Source organism: Malus domestica, chromosome 16, assembly GCF_042453785.1.
Source record: "Malus domestica chromosome 16, GDT2T_hap1".
NCBI lineage: Eukaryota > Viridiplantae > Streptophyta > Magnoliopsida > Rosales > Rosaceae > Malus > Malus domestica.
This window is the reverse complement of record NC_091676.1, coordinates 5,050,817-5,072,149: the sequence shown is the minus strand read 5'-3', so window position 1 is coordinate 5,072,149 and position 21,333 is coordinate 5,050,817. Positions and strand designations below refer to the sequence as shown.

General features: G+C 37.0%; 3 protein-coding genes across 4 annotated transcripts; 1 reads left to right on the top strand and 2 right to left on the bottom strand.

The window, feature by feature from the left end:
- Positions 1–324: 324 nt before the first annotated feature.
- Positions 325–2,285, bottom strand: LOC103425574 (protein PHYTOCHROME KINASE SUBSTRATE 1-like). Its single transcript, XM_008363664.4, has one exon. The coding sequence runs from the start codon at positions 1,947–1,949 to the stop codon at positions 441–443; it is 1,509 nt and encodes a 502-aa protein (XP_008361886.3). The 5' UTR covers positions 1,950–2,285; the 3' UTR covers positions 325–440.
- A 1,979-nt stretch (positions 2,286–4,264) lies between these two features.
- Positions 4,265–9,249, bottom strand: LOC103402903 (probable methyltransferase PMT2). Of its 2 annotated transcripts, XM_029095334.2 has the most exons (8): positions 8,915–9,249; positions 8,657–8,776; positions 7,606–8,257; positions 7,252–7,462; positions 6,848–7,142; positions 6,026–6,397; positions 5,544–5,621; positions 4,265–4,780 (listed from the first exon to the last, which is right to left on the bottom strand). In XM_029095334.2, exons 3-8 carry the CDS (start codon positions 8,248–8,250, stop codon positions 4,555–4,557), a joined length of 1,827 nt encoding a protein of 608 aa, XP_028951167.2. In that variant the 5' UTR covers positions 8,251–8,257; positions 8,657–8,776; positions 8,915–9,249; the 3' UTR covers positions 4,265–4,554.
- Positions 9,250–16,359: 7,110 nt separating this feature from the next.
- On the top strand, positions 16,360–19,427 carry LOC103402902 (uncharacterized). Its single transcript, XM_008341685.4, has 10 exons — positions 16,360–16,737; positions 16,829–16,920; positions 17,032–17,139; positions 17,251–17,333; positions 17,620–17,753; positions 17,911–17,960; positions 18,045–18,137; positions 18,626–18,717; positions 18,832–18,938; positions 19,065–19,427. Exons 1-10 carry the CDS (start codon positions 16,495–16,497, stop codon positions 19,104–19,106), a joined length of 1,044 nt encoding a protein of 347 aa, XP_008339907.3. The 5' UTR covers positions 16,360–16,494; the 3' UTR covers positions 19,107–19,427.
- Positions 19,428–21,333: the final 1,906 nt, after the last annotated feature.

The following is a 21,333-nucleotide window of genomic DNA, read 5'->3' as shown; positions in this document are numbered from 1 at the left end:
AAATCTTGCATTTTTCTTGCAGAAAAGGTTGGAAGGAACTAGTAAGAAAACTAGTTAGATACAGAGTTAAAGAGAGCTATTGCGTATTGAAATTGGATAGTCAACGCATATTTAGCCGTTAAATTCAATATTGTATGTCATACATTAATGTATTGAAGAAATTTTTATAATGATGGTACTCTACCTCAATGTATAGTAAGCATTGCCTTTTAACTTTTAAGTGGTTTAGATATACTCGTTAAATTTCTTAAATTCTTTAGAGCACATCCAACCGTTAAATTCAGTAATTGTTATATTGTACTCTAAAACTTTTAAAGAAGCAGCTTTTGGAATGAATCACTACTACTACAGAAAAATATTTAATCATACATGGTAGAAATTCCAGAGAAAATTATGATCCATACATTATATATACTGCATTAATAAAAAGATTTACTTTACTACATGTACAAAAGATGTGAAGCGTGCGGTGAATGTGAACGAGGGAGCGGCCGTGCTGCAAGAGCACGCTGCCCTTGGACTCTTGCATCAAATCCTGTCAGCTTATTAGTTGTCTCCGCTTGAAACCTTGTCCCTGGCACGTATGATTCCGCCCTGCGGTGCGTGACCTGCTGTTCGAAATAGCTCTTCTCATGTTGATACGTACTTCTGTGTGCATCTCCGGCAACTTTCACAGATTTCTGGCTCTTACAACCCAACAGCGCCCCGGAGCGGTGCCTCGGAATTTCCTTGGTCATTCTTGCTTTGGCATTCGTAGAATTTGGAGCCATTTTCGCTGGTCTCTGGTGATCTTCGAAATCGGACATCATGGAGATGTCAGCAACGCTGGCAGTGACCACACTCCACTCTATGCTCGCCTCACTCGGCGCATAACAATTCGTTGGCGTCACGCAGCCGGCATCTGATGCTTGCCGCTCAAGAAAAGGGTTTGCTTTGCCGGTGAGGCTCTCAATCTCGAAAAGATCCGAACTTGCATCACTATCCGACTCGTTATTGTAGATTACACGGCCAGAATTCGCCGGAAACTCATCCCACGGCAGCATTTTGAGCTTTTTTTCGAGGGCGAAAGACTTATTTCGCTTCTCAAACACAGGGGAGCCAAACACTTCCAAAGACTTCCTCACTTTCTCCGCCTCCTCTTCTGCTTGCTGAAAAGGCAGCATCTTCGCCGGCAAACTCCCCGCCCCGGATTTTGAAGTTGGGAAAGTAAAACAGTTCTCTCTTCCCAACCCAACTCCCAACTTTTCAAGCTTTTCGCTTTTTTTCATATCAACTATAACTTCATCAACAATGTCCACCACGTCAGGAGGTTTATGATTGATTGGTGTTATCGTGCAGCCTGTGTTTGCACCATGGTTGTTCTTCTTGAAGCTGATTTCTCCGACGTGTTCATCCACATCAACCGAATTCTTATCCGAACACACACATTTGCAGCCAAGGCTGGCAAAGAAGTTCTTCCTCTGTATGTGTCCCTTACTTGTGTTTGTCCGGTAAGGATTTCTCGACGCACTTCGAAGCAAGGCACTTTGGCTGTTCAAGCTCGATTCAGAACGAACACTCGGAGTCCCCGACTGAACCCTTATCTTCATGTGATCCATACTCACTGGTTTATCCTTCTTGTGATCGTATTTCTTCGTGCTGCTACTGCTGCCGCTTTTCGAGCTTGTCACGCTCGTCTCCTCATCCATCACTCCATTGAAGTATTTTTCAGCTCCAAAAACTCCAATTTCTTCGTCGTCAGCTGCTTCCTTCTTTGTAGCCAAGTGATCGTTATTGTTATGCTGCTGCTGCTCCTTGCTCGCCTGATCGGCAAGTTTACGCACGAAGGCTTCCTCATTGCCGCTCAAGTATGACGAAAAGGAAGCATCACGGTTGGCGGCGTTGTTCTCGAATGGAAAAGTTTGCGATATGTTCGCCGTGCTAGTCGATTTTAAGGTAACCATAGCCATAGAGAAGAGAACTCAAAATTCTCAAAGAAACTTTTTTGATACAAATGATATTACCGAAAAGCTAAAGTTGAACCAAATTCTAGACCTCAGGGTTGAATTCTTGAACAAACTCTATACAACAAAAAGTAGAGAAAACAAATTGGTTTAAAGCACATAAAACTACAAAAAGAAAAAAAAAACCGAAAAATATAAAATTTGAAACAGAAGAGAAGAGGGATCGAATCGAAGGAGGAACTGAATTGAGGAGAATGAGGGTTTTGGTGAATAGTTCAGAGGCTCGGAGACGATAAGATTGGTGAGAGAGCTAGTTGAGAAGTCTTCTTGTATATGTAGAGGTAGAGGATTATCATGGAACATGCAAAGTTGTACATTAAGAGGGGTAGGGACATGTTTGCTTGGTTGCCTAATTTGACAGTTTGTCATTTTCTTCAAGAGGAAAAATCATTGGTTTTCGTGTTACCATTAGAGAGAGAGAAAATTACATGTCAAGTCATATATTATACAGGAATGTGCTATTCACACATCTTTTTTTATTTTTCATACACCCTTTGTTAATTTCTGTCATTTGATTTTCTTCAATTCACCCGATTCAACGGCCGAAAATTAAAAGGATGTGTGAGAAGTAAAAAAAGGTGTATGGATATCACAAACCCTATATATAATATCTGACTTGACATGTAATTTTCCAAGAAATCTGCCAAATGTACGGAACGTAAAATGTTTGTTTCGATTTCTGTATCTGTGGATGTCATATAACAGGATGCTTTAATTTGCATTCGAACATTTGGACGCCTACAAACATGAGAAGCTCACATCAACTTGTTGGGTTCCAAAAATACAAGAAAATTTTCAACTTATGATTCTCTCTTGAAGGAGATAACAGACCGAAAGCAGTAGAGGTAGCCTCTGTTGCATATATAGGAAATTTTAGTAAGCCAACCCGATCATGTGATTTGGTTAGACACTCTTAGAAGTAGCATTCTAGACACTGTACAACCACGTGATCAGATTGGCTAATGAAATTTTTTACCTATACATAAATACACATACATGACTTGGTGCAACGGAAATGTTGTCCCCTTATGATTGAAAGGTCACGTGAAAACAACTTCTTTGCAAAATAAGGGTAAGGCTGCGTACCTCGATCCTCGCAAAATGGCCCTTTTGTACTTGAGCTACATTTAGCACAGAACTTCGGATACATGAATAAATACTCTCAACTACTTGAGCTACAAACCTCTTAATTATTCTTTCCCTTCAATTTCTAGAGAATAATGATGAGTATGGTTTCTATGTGAAAAATAAATATTTGTAGTCGATCTGACATACAAGCCATTTGATAAAACAAATAGCACCCATCTTCCTTTGTTAATGAAGACACAAAAAATTTGTCGTCTCAATATCCACAGATTGCTGTGTCTTCTGAAGTCTGAACACCATTTATCTGTCTTTTTTTTTTCCTTCTCATCAGTCAGAAAAATTATGCATCAATAATTGAGAAACACAATGAAAATATGGCAAACAGACTCTTTGTAATGTGTTGCCGGGGCCGGCGTGGTTAGTCACGAACTTTGACAAGTTTGTTAGAATGTAAGCATCCAACTTAATACGAATTAACAGTGAGTGAAGGGGCCCACGATCTTTTAAATTTTTATAGTAAGACTTTCATATTTAATGTGAGATAAAATTTAACCAGATAAGAGACGCATCTTAATTTTGAAAATTTTAGTATATTTATAAAATTAAAGGACATGAGGATATGAATATTACACGCAGACTTTGTCTTCATTGCTAAACCAACAAATTTAATTCCATCCCATCACAATAAATTCCATCATTGTTGGTTTGTGCCTTCGGTTTCAAGAAATCTAGTCCACACGAAATTTTACCTTCGAAGAAGTCCAAGACAATTGGCCAGACTTAGGCAGTTTTCATGTCGACGTTACGAGCCGTCGAATCGTCTACGAAAATGGTAAAATGGTATAAGTGGAAAGGAAACCTTAAAAACCAGAGAACATCGATGTTTCGAGTTCTCATTAACCTGCACGGTCATACCTCAGAATTTCGCCAGTCAGCTAAGGAAGCTAGTGTTTGTTTGAATTTTGGCCTCCGCGGCATAAACAAACAACAAAGCTTTTTCCCACTAAGTAGCCTCCACGGCATATACGATTAATAAAAAAGAAAACTAATTAAAATGATTTATGAACTTAAGTTTTAACGATAAGGACAAAATAAAGGGTAAAGTGAATAGCACCAGAATTGATTTTTTTAGTGTAAAAATATGATTTGTCGTTAAAATGAACAGTACCGAGAGCTTTTCGTTAAAATTTCAATAATAAAAAGGGGTTTTGTAAAATGAATGACACTCTAAACATACAAGCATTGTAGCTCTGTAGCTTTGTTTACTTGTAAATTACTACAAAGGAACGTGGCGGAAGAGAGTTAACGAACATAGATTGTGTAAGCCCTCCTCCTAACGAAGTATGAAGTACTCGGGCAGCAAAAGTGAGCACTGGAAAAATACACATCCCTGTGAGGACTTGTAACAGAGAACATTGCCAGCTTAGATCCACGCCGAGGCCTCGAGGCAGTCCTTTTAAGGCATTCATTGTGCGGAGGTGGAGTTTCCAACCCAGTACTGCTTCACAGCAACCAATACCTTCTCTGGTACAAGGGGACCATCCTCATGGTCCACCAGTTTAGTATCCCATCTCATTCCTCCTACTATCTTCTTCACCTTAATTAATACATCGACTTCATCACGGAATATGACGGCACCTTCTGGCCGCAAGATCCGATCCATCTCTAGAAGAATGTCTTCCCAGTTGCATCTGCAATACATTCAATACAGCTTAGCAGTCAGAGAAAAGCAGAAGGAAAGAATATGCAAAACATTATTGAATTGGTCTGGGCATAAGAAACAATCTGGAATTGAAGAAGTTAGTTCTACGTCTACTATTTCAAGTATGGGATCCCCATCATTACATTAACAACTACCCCTCAATTGGATCTACATATACTACCCCTCATCAAGATGGTTCCGCAACACGACAGTCGGATTCTTATTATGACAAGTTAACAAATAGTTGGTATTAGATGTACATATACTATTGTAACCAAAACAGTCGCTCCACCCTCAAACTAAAAGGCTTCATGTAGCATCGTTTATAAGCAAAGTGCTCAGGGAAATCACTGTTGGACCGTAAAAGAACGTCCTAAAATGTTTACTGTATTAACCATTCTTAATCATTCGAAATGAATAATAAGGCAGGCCAATCCAATAAGCTTCAAGAACAATATTCGACCGAGAAAAAGCACAAGGGGTAGAGAGCCAAGATTGAATGAAGCTAAACAAGTTCAGAATGTCAGGTTGACCTAAATGAGCTTAATAACATCATCAAGGTCAATCCATCCATACTGAAACCAGCAATAGAATCAAGCTTAACACTGTTTTCTATGTACTGAGCCCAAGAAATATCTCATTAGGTATTACACCAAATAATTTGAGGATTGAGCTAAGGCTTTCTCCGTTGGAGTGAAAAAAAGAACTAACAAGAGCCAAAAAATAATAACTAATAAAGATATACAACTTACTTTCCATTGTACAAACTGAAAACACCATGGGCATGAATGAGGTCATATGTCCTTGGGTAAGTAGAGAAACCTTCACACCTGATATAGAATCACCAGAAAAAAGAATAAAATGGTTGACAAATGAACAAAATTAATGAACGGCGAAATCTGCACCAGGACCTCACAATTATTTAACACAGCCTAGGAACTTTTTGTTTTAAGGAAGAAATGATTGGTATATATAATTCACTTCTAAAACCGTTTTGGACATAGCCTTACATACGCTGTAAAATACGCAACACAATTCTATTGACATGTTCTAACTTCGGACACAAATGTTCAGCTGCCAGATGACATTTTTAGCAGGAAAGGAAATTACAATGGTTATCTTGAAAGCACATAGTCTAGCAAGCGTGGTAAATATAGGAATGTCAACAGAATTTGCTAAAAAGGATGCTCTAGAGGAACAATTAGACAAGGGAGAAAAGTTCAGAGTAGGGTACCAATCATGGTAGATTCCAATCAATCCTCGCTCATATACAACACCCAGCGTATTTTTCTCGGCTATTGTGGGCATCACATTCATGACCCACAATTTTGGAGATTCAATTGCAGCAGCAAAACCACCCAAACCAGCATTCATATCCATAATGTTGCGATACCTTCCTGTGTCTATTAGTTTATTGATTCTTTTATAAGCATTCACGTGCTTCTTCCATTTGTTGTTATCCTCCTCGTAGTCCTCAACAGAAACTCCAGGAACAGACCCACTAGAAATCCTGGGGGGAACAGCATAAAGCCTTTTTGGAAACGGCTTCAACTCCCCACTGGAAACTTTAGGGTATGGAGTTATGCATCCCTCCATTTTCTTATACCTGATAACAACCCAAATGAAAAAAAATTAAATAAGAAAAATTATATCTATGTTAACAGCATAAGCTGATAAGCAATGCACAAACGTGGAGTTTTCTTATTTGTAACCTGACCAGAACTCAGGACCCCTTCGATGCAAAATTTGAAACTAAAAATATTTCTGCAAGGCTTTTCACTACAGATAACCACAAACCCTGTTTGCTAAAAACTTTAAGGTAACAATATTTGTATACCATTCGCGTTCATTTAAAAGTAGTTGCCCCATATTTTTCCATCATCATACACATGCTGGCATTTTTTTAAAAGTCGAAACACACAAATTGGATGCATGCAAAGTTATTAGAGGAGACCAAACAAGAATCAAGGTCTTCTTATCAATTGATAACTGAACAAAGGCCTCCAAGTATTAAAAAAATGAGAATGGTAAACAAAATTTAAGCACAGGGAAATACCAGACGCTATCTGCTTCATCAGCTTTACAAAAGTTAGCACGGGAATCATCTTGTCTGTCTCCACATGAATCAGAGTCTACCCTCTTCTGCCAAATGGCAGTTTCACCCTTCTCAGACTTCTTCTCCCAGCAAAGAAGTTTAGCAGCTTCTTCAATCTGTCTCTGTTCCTCCTGAAGATCCTCCTTGGGACGCTGCCATGCTTGGTAATTATTCTTCCAATTGATCGGAGGACCCGAAAGCACCCAATAACCCCCAGGCCTAAGAACTCGGTCAACTTCCTTGAGATATTTTCCATCTGTACATAACAAATAGAAAATTGAATGCTAGAAGTGACTACTGATTATTAGATATCAACAATTCATACCATGTAGGAGTATTCTGAGTTTGGTGTATCTAATGCATACCATTTATTCCCCATGGAATTAAGCAACGAGAACAATGAGCCATGTCAAAGGCTCTGGATGGATAGGGCAGCTTTATTGTACCCAGAACACCAATAACTGCAGGTACACCCCTCTCAAGAGCAAATTGGACTTGTGCCTCATGGGAATCTCTTGGCGCAAACGACATGGCAAGAACATTTCTACTCAACAAGTATGCACCCCAACTGGCAACCTACGAAAAATATACCATTGTTACATCATATGGATCACACAAATAGAAGAAAATTCAAATTTTCTTCCAGATAAGAGAAAGGGCAAACATAAAAGAATGGAATCAAGGCTAAAAATACAGTGAACTAGGGGAACACAACATACCCCACAACCGGTGTCCAGTGCAGTTCTTACTGTCCCATTCTTTATTGGTATCACAGCAGCAAGCTGATCAATATATTTATCTGCCCCTTGAGGAAACTGTGTTCCCCCACCAGGGAATCGAAATACGTTACCCTCATATTGGATCCAGTTCTGAACAGCCTTCTCAACAGTCAAGCTCTTATATGGTGCATTGGCATATGGTACATAGTCACGGCTCTTTGGCCAGGGGAATGGAGTTACATACCCCTTTGGTGCTGGAATAAGGCAATGTAACTTTTCTTCCTCAGGAGGGCAATGCCTCTCTCGATAATTCATATCTTCCCTTGGGAATGTCATTGCACGCTTCTGATCTTGGCACGGGGTGTAATCAGTGTAACGATGATGACACGGTTCAAAAACTTTGGGCTTCGATTCAGATTCATCGATATTTCCAACTTCACCGGCATGTTGGGAATCAAAACTTAGACTTGGAATAATATTGCAGTCAGCCTCGTTCTTAGTGATTGCTACCGCGATACTATCTCCCTTTCCAAAACCACTTCTCTGCCAAGCACCCAAAATATAGAAAAAACAGCACAGACCAGCTACAATAAAAATTTGCACCGAGCTCCTAGTCCGACCGTCTGCATTCGCTTTCGGAGCCATTTAGCGCCTGAAATAATTCCCACACTAATTCATTACCACAGACAACGAAATCTGAAAAATGCAAATCCACTACAGCAACACCCCACACACACACATACACATACACCCCACCACAAACCTGTCTAATTACGATTTACGTGCATCGTTATGTCGAAAACCGCAAAACCCACATTAGATTCGCTTAACTTAACATCATCTATACAATTACGAGCAAAAGCAGTCCATAGATCCAGATGGGTTCAAATTCTGTGATTAATCAAGAATATAAAGACTACCCAATTAACCAAGCTACTACAGCATTAAGTATAATTAATTGATCCAAATGCATCCATTACTAACTAATTAAGCATCCTTTTAAATCAAGGAAATACTCTTTAATCACTATAAAAGCACAAAACTTGCATACCGGGTAATGCTCTGTTTGTTAAAAAAGAGCTAGTGAGAGAAGCTTGGAGCTTTAAAAGTTAAAACTCCACAGTTTCTTGTTTCCCAAACGAGACCAACAAAGATTAGAGCTTTTACTGTGCTGAGTTCAAATTCAATTTATCAAACACCAAGGATCAAACTCTAATTAAGCCAGAAAACACTAATTAAGCAGCTGATTAAACACAGATTACCGAAAATTGCATAAGAAAAACGGGGTGCGAATGCTCAGATCGCTTACCAATTACATTAAAGGAAAAAGCAAGCAGAGGGTCCAGATCTATCCGACGTATCAGAGAAAAAAGGGAAAATCTTTCTCTCCTTTTTCTGTGTGAATGATGAGGGAGAGAATATGATATTATGATGTAGAGAGAGAGAGAGAGATAGAGAGAGAGAGAGTGGTAATGGAGGATTCAGTGCTGAGATGGTAATGGCGGTGGAGACGTGTCGCAAAGCCTCTGAAAAATCTCAAAAAGCTTTAAAATCTGGTGACGGAGGAGGGCGATGAGATCCTTTTCTGAATTGTGGTGGCATTCATATGGGGAACTGGATTTTACATTTTTTTAATGCCGGGAGAAAAGTAAAAAGAAAAAGTATTACTATTATATAATTTAAGAAATACATAAAAAAAATTCATTTGTGTAATAATATATGACGTATTGATTCAACATACTGAAAAAATTCTCTAAAATAACAAACATCAAAGGACAACATGAACAAACGATTTAATATAAAGCAATTTTGGTCATATTTCATAAAATAGATAAAATTTAATTTCTAACTATGCACTATGTGAGTTAGGTTAGCTAATTGGAACAATATATATGTTTTTCAAAAATAATAATAAAGAGATTATATTGTGTGGACTACATATAAATCACTCTATATTTATATTGTGAACCATATCTCTATTAGAGAGATAGTTTAGAAGTGGTTTACAAAATGTGATTTCCTTAACGTTACCTAGTCTTTCTTTCTTTTTTTTCTTTTTTTTTGGCAACCAGATCTTCCTTTCTAAAAACTATATTGATTTAGATAGCTCTTTGTCAAGAAGAAAATTGACCTGTTTCATAGTGTGAGGGAATGCATTTTAACCATAAACATTACAAGTCGTTTTAAGGTCATCTTCAACCGATGGCTGGCCAGATGGCTCGTTTTAGCCCTCTGGCCCTTTAAAATCCTCCAAGATATTAATATATTAGGTAAAAGACTGTTTACTACCCTCATGTTTCATGGTTTTCAACATTTATTACATCAAATTGTTTTCGTCTCAGGGTCATACCTAAAGTGTAAATTTTGGGACAGTCTCATACATCCGTTAGTCAAACTGTTAAATCTGCCGTTAATTGTGACGTGGCGCCCATGTGGACAATGACTGGGCGCCACGTGTCAGCCACGTTTTTTTTTTCTTTTTTCTTCTTCTTCTTCTTCTTCTTCTTCTTCTTCTTCTTCTTCTTCTTCTTCTTCTTCTTCTTCTTCTTCTTCTTCTTCTTCTTCTTCTTCTTCTTCTTCTTCTTCTTCTTCTTCTTCTTCTTCTTCCTCCTCTTCTTCTTCCTCCTCCGACTGCAACTTTTTTTTTCTTTCTCTTTCTTCCTTCCCCTTCTACTCCTTCTTCCTTCTTCCTTCTCCTTTCTCCTTCTCCTTCCTTCGAATATGGGGAAGTTTATTTTATTTTATTTTTCTTCTTCCTTATTCTTCCTTCTTCTTTCTCCTTCCTTCTTCTTCCTTCTTCTTCCTTCTTCTTTCTCCTTCCTCCTTCTTCCTTCTTCCTTCTTCCTTCTTCCTTCTTCTTCCTCCGAATCTGCCCAGATTTGGTTTTTTTTTTTTCTTCTTCTTCTTTCTTCTCCTTCTCCTTCTTCTTCTTCTTCTTCCTCCAAATCTGGGGAATTTTTTTTCTCCTTCTTCCTCCTTCTTCTTTCTCCTTCCTCCTTCTTCCTTCCTCTTCTTCTTCTTCTTCTTCTTCCTCCGAATCTGCCTAGATTCAGCTTTTTTTTTTCTTTTTTCTTCTTCTTCTTCTTTTTCCTTCGACTGCAACTTTTTTTTTTCTTCTTTCTTCTTCTTCCTCCTTCTCCCTCCTTCTTCTTCTCCTTCTTCCTTCCTCCTTCTTCCTTCCCCTTCTTCTCCTTCTTCCTTCCCCTTCTTCTCCTTCTTCCTTCTTCCTTCTTCTTCATCTTCCTCAAAAAAAAAAAAAACCTTCATCTTCCCCAAATTCGGAGGAAGAAGAAGGAAGAAGGAAAAGAAGGAGAAGAAGGGGAAGGAAGAAGGAAGAAGGAGGAAGGAGGAAGGAAGAAGGAGAAGAAGAAGGAAGAAAAAAAAAACCGAATCTAGGCAGATACGGAGGTAGAAGAAGAAGAAGAGGAAGGAAGAAGGAGGAAGGAGAAGGAAGAAGGAAGAAGGAGGAAGGAGAAGGAAGAAGGAAGAAGGAGGAAGGAGGAGGAAGGAGGAATAAAAAATAAAAAATAAACTTCCCCAAATTCGAAGGAAGAAGAAGGAGAAGGAAGAAGAAGGAATAAGGAGGAAGAAAAAAAAAAGTTGCAGTCGAAGGAAGAAGAAGAAAAAAGAAAAAAAAAGAAAAAAAAAACATGGCTGACACATGGCACCCAGTCATTGTCTATATGGGCGCCATGTCACAATTAACGGCACATTTAACAGTATGACTAACGGATGTATGAGACTGTCCCAAAATTTACACTTTAGGTATGACTCTGAGACGAAAAAAACTTGAAGTACTAAATGTTGAAAAGCACGAAACATGAGGGTAGTAAACAGTCTTTTACCCTAATATTTTAATAAACAGTACATGGTCATATTTGCCTTCTTCTCCAACCGAGGGCCAGATGGCTCGTTTTAGCCCTGTCACAAAAAACCGTCTCCAACCGAGGACCAAACATAATTTATTATTTAAAAACTACAACAACTTAAATTTAAAAACAACAACAACTTAAATTTAAAAACTACAACTTATATTTAAAAACTACAACTAAAATTTAAAAATGACAAATTAAATTTTAAAACTACAAATTAAATTTGAAAACAACATTAACTTAAATTTAAAAATTGTGTGAGAAATGGTGAATGAATGGTTTAGGTATTGATAGGAAAAAAAAATAGAATTTTTGAGAATTTAAAAAAAAAGGCCCAAAAAAAACCTAAAAAAAGAAAAAAAGAATCCAACGGTAACAGGCTAGCTAACCGTTGGATTCAAAATTCTTTTTAAGAATTTCTGTAGATTATAACCGACAGGAATACATTTATATTAAATAATATACATGTATTCTTGTCGGTTGTAACCGATAGGATTAAGCAGTTTTCTGGCTAGCCCTCTCCGATTTCGTGGGGCTCTCTCAGATTCCACATCCCTCTGCCCTAGCACTCGGTTGGAAACGGTTTTCGGGCTATTTTCGGCCCTCTGGCCCTCTGGACCCTTTGGTTGGAGATGGCCTAATGAACATTTTAGGCTTTCTCCAACCGATGGCTGGCCAGATTGCTTGTTTGAGTCCTCCAAGATTCTCCAATATATTAATATTTTAATGAACAGTACATGGCCATATTTGCCTCCGTCTCCAACCGAGGGCCAGAGGGCTCGTTTTAGCCATGTCACAAAAAACCGTCTCCAACTGAGGGCCAAACATAATTTATTATTTAAAAACTACAACAACTTAAATTTAAAAACTACAACTAAAATTTAAAAATGACAAATTAAATTTAAAAACTACAAATTAAATTTGAAAACAACATTAACTTAAATTTAAAAATTGTGTGAGAAATGGTGAATGAATGGTTTAGGCATTGATAGGAAAAAAAAATAGAATTTTTGAGAATTTAAAAAAAAAGGCCCAAAAAAAAACCTAAAAAAAGAAAAAAAGAATCCAACGGTAACAAGCCAGCTAACCGTTGGATTCAAAATTCTTTTTAAGAATTTCTGTAGATTATAACCGACATGAATACATTTATATTAAATAATATACATGTATTCTTGTCGGTTGTAACCGATAGGATTAAGCAGTTTTCTGGCTAGCCCTCTCCGATTCCGTGGGGCTCTCTCAAATTTCACAGCCCTCTGCCCTAGCACTCGGTTGGAAAAGGTTTTCGGGCTATTTTCGGCCCTCTGGCCCTCTGGACCTTTGGTTGGAGATGACCTAATGAACATTTTAAGCCTTCTCCAACCGATGGCTGGCCAAATTGCTTGTTTGAGCCCTCCAAGATTCTCCAAGATATTAATATTTTAATGAACAATACATGGCCATATTTGCCTCTGTCTCCAACCGAGGGCCAGAGGGCTCGTTTTAGTCATGTCACAAAAGACCGTCTTCAACCAAGGGCCAAATGGCCAAACATAATTTATTATTTAAAAACTACAACTTAAATGTTTTTAAAAATGTTGTTTAAGTTTCATGTTGTATAATTTTTATGTTGGTTAATATTATTTAATGTTGTTTCATATTGTTTAATGTTGTTTCATGTTACTTAATTTAATTTAATGTTGTATAATGGCTTAGGAAGTTATAGGAAAAAAAATAGAATTTAAAAAAATATATAAAACAAATTTTGTGAAATAGAAGTTATAGGGAAAAAATGGAATTTAAAAAAAATATGAAACAAATTTTATGAAATAGAAGTTGTAGGAAAAAATGGAATTTAAAAAAAAATTATGAAACAAATTTTGTAAAATAGAAGTTATACGAAAAAAATATGAACCAAAATTTGTAAAATATAAGTTATAGAAAAAGAGTTATAAGAAGTTATAGAAAAAAAAAGGTATAAATTCATATAAAAAAAAAATTTGAATACAACGACTAGTGACTGGCTAGCCATTGGAATTCAAATTAGAATTCAAATTAGTGTCAGTTTTAACCGACACTGTTCAAACTGCTATTATATTAACATTGCTATTAGTGTCGGTTATAACCAACACTAATAATATAGTATATATTATTTCTGTCGGCTATAATCGACAGAAATAAAGCATTAAAAAAAATGGCTAGCCCCGGGCTGGCTGCATCCTCTCCGATTTCGTGGGGCCCTCCCAAATTCCAGAGCCCTCTGGCCTACCTCTTGGTTGGAGACCGTTTTCTAGCTATTTTTAGCAATCTGGCCCTCTGGACCCTTCAGTTGGAGATGGCCTTATCTTGTACTTAAGGTCTCGAGTTTTGATTTTCCTTCTTCTAATATCTTTAGTGTTAAAAAAATAATTGTGGATGTGAAGCATATTGCTCCCACCTGTATATAAATTATAGGGTGGTGCTATCACACAATTTTTTTGTTTTTTTTTAAACATCTCACACACCTCCTATTAATTTATATCTGTTGATATTTTTTAATTCATTCGATCCGACAACAAAAAATTAAGAGGACTTTGTGAAAAATAAAAGAAAATATGTAAATAGCACCACTCAAATAATATTACAACTATCAAAACATGTAGAGTTTAAACCCGATACACATTGGATAGAGAAGAATCACAATACTCAACTTAACTTACAATTATAGCAGAATTTCTATAATTTGGGTAAACTTTTATTAAACCTTCTTTGATTAAGAAATGTTTGGAGCTTGACGGTGCTTGCTCACATCATGTCCGGGGGGAGTCGGGGACCATGCGCCAATTAAGGAGCGATTCCAATACCGACGGTGAAGAGACAGTTGGCAAGATATTGGATTGGGTGGGTCTCCACGGTTTTTGGTCGTTTGGATGGAGTGGAAACTATGGTACTTTGAATGCGGAATTTTTATATAAAAACAAATTTTAATCGTCAACTTTTCTATATATATATAAAAAAAAAAGGTGATATCCATACACTTCAAATTACTTCTTACACACTTTTTATTAATTTATATCCGTTGATCTTCTTCAATTCATCTGATCCGACGGTTGAAAATTAGAAGGATGTGTGAGAAGTAAAATGAGATATGTGGATATCACACCAAAAAAAAACATCATTAAACTTTCGAATTTTTTTATTTTTTATGTCACGTAGTATTAAATGCTACGAATATTGAATGATTTTAATTTGTTTGAATAATTTATTTTATTGTTATTCTATAAATTCAGATCATCTAACATTCATAACATTTAATTTAATACTACGTAGCACCGAATTGAAGTGAAATCCTAACTTTTTGAGTATAAAGTTAAAAATCAAAATGATTATGACAAAGATAACAAAGACTGTGACTTATTGGCATGACATGTCACCTAACATAGACCACGCTCATACAGTGTTACATCCTTCAAAGTTCCGTTAAATGCCACTGATGAGCTGTAATCCTATATAATTAAAGTCCATTTCAATAAGGAAAGAACTTGGCTGCTGAGAATTCAGCAGTCGGTGCTAGTTACAACCAATCTGGGATGGACACGTATCCAAATTTTTGATTAAAAAATCAAAACTTGAACACGTGTCAATTCCAAATTGGTTGTAAGCAGGACCAGCTGTTGAATTTACAACAGTCAAGTTGTGTTCTTTCAATAATTATAACTTTCATCATAAAATTCTCCATAATTTATGTACCATGTTTAGACATTTAAATTTATTTAGAAATGTTTTTGAAATGATTAAAAATGTTTTTTGTGAAAATATTTTAAAACCAATTCTTAGTAAAAATGCAACTGAATCTTGAAAAAGTACTTGAAATACTTCGTGTAAGAAGCACATAACTGACGCTTTTTGCAAAAAGCACTTCAAGTGTGTTTAAAACTCAAAACATTTTCTCTTAAAACACTTTTAATTAATCTAAAAGTACTTCTACATGAGTTCTTGCTTTTATGTTGTCCAACTAACTAAAGGGAATAGACCAAAATAAAGGATGGACCATCTCACTCAACATTGAGATCAACATCACTTTATTAGGTATTAAAAAAACCTGTCATTTATTATTAAGAAACACCATCAAGTGTATCGTATACAATCACGTCATGAGAGGATTAGAATAATGAAGTTGGAAACAATATTATGAAAGTTTGGTTTAGGATCAATAAAAGATGTTACAATAAGTAAATTGTACGATGCCTTAACTTTAACTTAATTGGAGTAAAGATTATTTAATAAAAAATTCATTACGACTGGTCCTTGAACGAAAAATATATTATCATGGGTTTCTTAACTCATCAAAACATGCAATTATGATTATTTTCGTCAACTCCGTTAGAACTTCCGTCAAAATGAGTCACACTTCATGCACGTGAGGTTAAATCAAGGGGCAAATATGGAAAATCAAATAAGAAATTTTGTATAAATGGTCCCCTCAACTTTAATCAAACTGGAGAAATTGTCCCTCAACTTTAATCTAATTGGAGCATTAGTCCCTCAATCCTAATCAAACTGTAGCAATGGTCATTCCAACATAACTCATTTTGACAGAATTCTGACCGAGTTAACCAAAAGGACTATGGCTACACGCTTTGATGAGTTGATGGACCAATAGAATAGATTTTTAGTTGAAAGATTATTACTCCAATTTGATTAAAATTAAAGAACCATTACTACAATTTATTCCGAAGAAAATAATGGCAAAGCAAGCGAGAGAAAATATGGCCTCTAAATAAGATCACCGACGTGATGTTTGCATGTCGGCTTTATCCTAAAGCCCACGATGGAGGAGTCCGTCAATAGTGTAGCCAAACGGCCCAAGCAATTTGTTCACACTTCGTAGTTCATATAGGGAGCTCATTGTAAATTTAGAAATATCACAGGGTAACAAGTGATATTACGGAAACCTCAGGCCAGCCTTATCCCTCTGCGCAACGGTCGTAAGTCTCGCTGCTCTGCAATTCTGCAATTCTGCGTGCTCAAAAGTTCCAATACAATATCAAAACCAGCAATGGTGTACACGCTGTTCACATCTGTAGCTCAATCTTCTTTCTCCAACTTCTCAGACTCGCCCAAGCTAACTTCTTCCAGAACCCAAATCCCCTCCCTTTTGCTCGACGGCGGCAGAAGCTTCACCGCCGGCTTCTCGCCGCGCCGACCAACCCAGCTTTCAAGGCTCAAAAACGTCAGAAATACGCCCTGCATTTGCTTTTTCAGCGGCGGAGGAAAGCCCAAAGGCGATTTCCAAGAAAAGGTACTCGCTTTCAGCTTTAACCGAGAGAACCCGGATTAAAAAAACAGAGTGTTTAACTTTTTAAGTAATCATATTTTGGTGAAATTATCAGGAAAATGAGTCGGAGTGGCGGATTTTGAAGCGGTGGGATGTGCCCTGGGAATGGCAAACGGCGTCGTTAACATCGCTTGCTTGTGGACTGAGGTGGGTTTAGTGTTTAATTAGCTGATTAATGTTAAGATAATTATGCTTAATTCAATCCTGGATTATATATCACAATTCAGAAGAAGAAAGATTAATTTTTGTCCCAGGCAGTTTTGTTTTAACAGGACTGGTAGAGGCAGCAGCTATACCGTATTTAGGAATTCGAATTCCGGAATTGAGTTTGGATGAGAAGGCAGAGATACTGTTTCTTGATCAAGGGTAATGCGTAATCACTTTGTAATTCTACTTGTAGGAGCTGTTGTGCAGTGTTTATAACTGTGCTTAGCAAATTTCGACATGGTCTAATTGGTTTGGTTTTTGTTTCGCTAGTATTACAACTGCGGCTGTGCTTGCTGTTCTATATGCTGTTGCCAGCACTTACCAACCACTGCCTGAAGATGTTTATCGCTACGGTACTGATTTTTCCAACTTATTTCTTTACCCTTGAACGAAAACACACTCGTAAAGTTTCTTTTTGTTGGATGATCGTAAGGTTTCTTTTTGTTGGTAATTGTCCCAATGAGATGACTCTTGTTGTAGCTCATATCTCGAATGTGTGATTTGTTGAATTGCAGTGAACGGTAATCTGTATTTCTTCCATTTCTTTAGTTGTGAATGCCTATATCTAGACTGTGGCCTATTGAGTTAATTAGCTATTACTGTTTCAGATAATGAGATAATGAGCTATTACCGTTTCAGATTTGAAGGAACCTTTCGATCTACAGAAGGGATGGCTATTGTGGGCAGGGATTGGTATTGTTGGTGCCATAGCTGCTATCACGGTGACAGGGGCTGCATTGTCCTTGTTGAGGGGGGAGAGCCCGGAACGAGAGGTGTGAATCATTCAAATTTATCTTATTATCTCTTTATCTCATTATAGGATGCAATGGACACAGGGATTAAGTTAATAAGGAGATTGTCTGTCAATCTCACCGTGTAAGGGATCGTATTTTTTTATTATATGTTTTGTTCATTTTAACATGATTTCAGAAGGACGCTCTAGTTAGTTTGCTTCCACTGATTGGATCGTCTGGTATCAGGTACTTTATAAGGTCTTTTCTTTTTCATCACTAGAACTTGAGGATTAAGCAAGTTGATTAAGCTGTTGTTAATGTTGGGTGCAGCACTGCTTGCTTGCTAGGCATCACTGGAGTTTTGGCTCCAATTCTTGAAGAAACTGTGTTTCGCGGGTTTTTTATGGTCTCCATGACTAAGTGGTATGTTTCCCTATTTTTCTCTGTTTAATAGAGTTGCATAATCTGCCTAAAATGATTTATTATTTCTATTGAAATTTCTCTAAACGGGCACAGTTCTTCCCCTAAGCTTCCCTACAATTGTTTAACTAGGAAGCTGCGATCCAGATAATGTGATTGGTTCACTCCTAAAACTGCTTTTCTGAATTAATCAACCAGAATCGGATATTTCTACTAACAAGAGCGAAGCCGGATTAGGTGTAGAGGCTAAGAAATATATGGTAGAAGAAACTGCTTTTGAGGCACTTACGTAGGACAATGGCAGAGTCATGCAAAACTTTTACATAAGGTTTCAGGGAGTTGGCTGAGCATTGGTTTAATATTTTTTGATTTCACTTGTTTTAGTATAGTTGCACTGGGTACGACCTTTACTTGTTTTAGTATAGTTGCATTTGTAGGTGTCATCTGTTCGTTCCTGAGTATCTTATTGCCGTTAAAAATCTGTTTTGCAGGGTACCTACACCAGTGGCTATTGTAATAAGTGCAGCTGTATTTGCACTTGCACATCTCACTCCTGGAGAGTTCCCCCAGCTGTTTGTGCTAGGTAACACGTCTACCAAAGAAATCAAATCAAAATTGTGCATCATCTCCAACGCACATTAATGTGGTTTAGGATTCATTGAACACATTTTATCTCATCTACTTATGGTCTGTATAGGCACTGCTCTGGGATTGTCGTATGCTCAAACTCGCAACCTTGTAACCCCCATCACAATACATGCTCTCTGGAACTCAGGAGTGATCTTGCTTCTGACCTTCCTTCAGGTAAACATGATTTCTGAGTATCTAAGTTATGATTATGATTGAGTACTCCGAATCCCAAAGCTGAAGAGCAAGCATCGAGTACTCTCTCAATGCTAAAATCAATCTTTCTTCTTGTTTATGCGACAGCTACAAGGGTACGATATCAAGGAACTGTTGCAGACAACCTGATAGGATGGTAGTTGAGTATCTTTTACGTTGATGGTAATCGACGCAGAGCATTGCTGCAACGGGTGCTTAAAGTTACAAGACGGCCTGCAAGGGGTACTTAAAAGTCGCCAAAAATCAGGATCTCTAATCTTTTGGTGGTTGTTTCATATCAATAGGCATAAGTTAATATGTATTAGAGGCATTAAACCTACTTTCGACTCTAACAGTGGAGACACAGAACGTGCAAACAATGTATTGTGGCATCGCTTTCCTGTACCATATAGTTACTTCATTGTTAATTTTTTTTATTTAAAATTGAATATAAACACCACCTGACGAAAACTGATCGCACGATATATGAACGGATGTGGTTGGAGGATCTTCGAGATCCTCACAAAGAGGATCTGGCGAGGATCCTCTCTCTTTGTTTGACTAAGTTCTCTTTTTTGGTTTGGTTGTTGACTAAGTTCCAAGGAAGAAGTATAAACAAGAGAGAAAATAAAGAAAGAAAATATTATGATATAAGCAGTATTGTTGTATTCCAAGATGTTATTGCCCCGTGTTTCTTACTTGTTAGGTGGCATAACATTACTCGATTGAAAAAGGTTGTGCAACAGTTGTGGGCACATCGGTTAGAGCATATATGTTCATCCTATACATTCGAATTTGAATCTCCTTCCTCTCCGTTTATATTAGTTTAAGTAGAGTATCGTATCAATTCTAAACAGAATGTAAGATGCTTAGTCATGAATTCCAGTTTAACTACTTATTTTCCCTTAACGAAGTAAGAGGGTCGAGTCATCTTTACCAGTTTACAAAGTGACACAGATTAACGGAATTTAGGCAAAGATTAGAATTTAAGTATTGTAATTATGAGATACATAGATTTTTGTACAAACGATATTAAACAAGAAGGATTCAAACACATAATATCGAGAGCAAGGATTAAACTCTTTAGCCATTTCAGCTGTAAGTTTCATAGTGAGTCGTTTATTAGGAATATTAGGCAGCAAATTGTCGCCAGTGAGTGCGGGTGGTCGGTGGCCCTTTGCAAATTTACATGGTTGAGTTAATGAATGAGTGAAATCGAAGGGTTAATAATGTTTCACGTAGAAAGAGGTGAATTATTCAATTATGTGTAGATGCTTGAGCTTGAAGAGTTTGACCTTTTTTAAAAACTTTGGTTGCACGCTTGGGGAAGTAAATTCTATGTCAATCAACAGACAAAAAGGGTTCCAACCGAGGGTAAGAAATCTGGGGAGTTTCACTGACTTTGGAGTCCCCAAGTTTGGCATTTGACTCAGTGAAAACCCGAATTTTTCACCATTAAATACTTAATTACTACAGTACTTCACTTGCTAGCTAGTTGCTAGTTGTTGAGAGATTTTTTCAGTATGACGGGAACACGGCTCATTATACCAGTGTAAACACAACACACTTAGTATATATTAGGCCGTACTCTCGGCACACTGAAAAGTTCTCCTAGTTGCTATCCAACCAGCAGAGCACAGCACAGCAGACCTTGTTTGTAGGCAAACTCAAGTGCTGTATGACAAATTGGACTTTGAAACCAATCAGTCAGTTTAATCAACAAAATGGAGAGAGGATTTCAAACTGTAATTTAACTTTTCATTGTTGTTGAAAGTTGAAACCTTTTTGGTTTTACAAAAGGCAAGGAATTGAGGAATCCCATACTTGGGTTTTTCCAAAGTCTACAAAATCAGAGAAACTTTAACTCATCTTAAAAGACTTGGATGTACCTAAAATCCCCATAGCTCTCTTTCCCCTCCCATATACTTATTTATGACAAAACAAGCAATCATAAGGTATGATATACATGAAATACTTAGCAAGTTAATAATATTTTTGCTCAATACTCTCAAATGATGGTAATGCTTACTGTCATATTTATCACCGTTAGATGAGTTTAAATTATGAGATTATATGGGTTTAAATTTTGAAATATGTATTCTGGTCTAGTAACACTTAGTTTCGACTTTGTTGATGAAGTTCTTGGGTTTGCATAGGCATCAATTGCTGAATTAAATATATATATATATATATATATATATATATATAAAAGACATTGTGAAAATGATAAAACACACAAATATAATAAACAAGTTGGCGGGTTACACTAATAACATGACTTGAATGTGACATATTTTTTATTTTTTTAGTCTTTCATCCTATATAGTAATAAAAAATAACAAAAATGTTTTGCCAGTTGACCAGTAACTTGTTAGCT

Bases quoted from the DNA above. Each gene is read 5' to 3' on its own strand.
- LOC103402903 (XM_029095334.2), bottom strand. From the start codon at position 8,250: ATGGCTCCGAAAGCGAATGCAGACGGTCGGACTAGGAGCTCGGTGCAA. The intron at 6,398-6,847 runs GTATTTCCCTGT...GGTTGTTATCAG, and splicing joins GATGAAGCAGATAGCGTCTG to GTATAAGAAAATGGAGGGAT. The intron at 4,781-5,543 runs GTAAGTTGTATA...AATGTATTGCAG, and splicing joins TTCAGTTTGTACAATGGAAA to ATGCAACTGGGAAGACATTC.
- LOC103425574 (XM_008363664.4), bottom strand. From the start codon at position 1,949: ATGGCTATGGTTACCTTAAAATCGACTAGCACGGCGAACATATCGCAA.
- LOC103402902 (XM_008341685.4), top strand. From the start codon at position 16,495: ATGGTGTACACGCTGTTCACATCTGTAGCTCAATCTTCTTTCTCCAAC. The intron at 17,140-17,250 runs GTAATGCGTAAT...TTGTTTCGCTAG, and splicing joins ATACTGTTTCTTGATCAAGG to TATTACAACTGCGGCTGTGC. The intron at 18,939-19,064 runs GTAAACATGATT...TTTATGCGACAG, and splicing joins TGCTTCTGACCTTCCTTCAG to CTACAAGGGTACGATATCAA.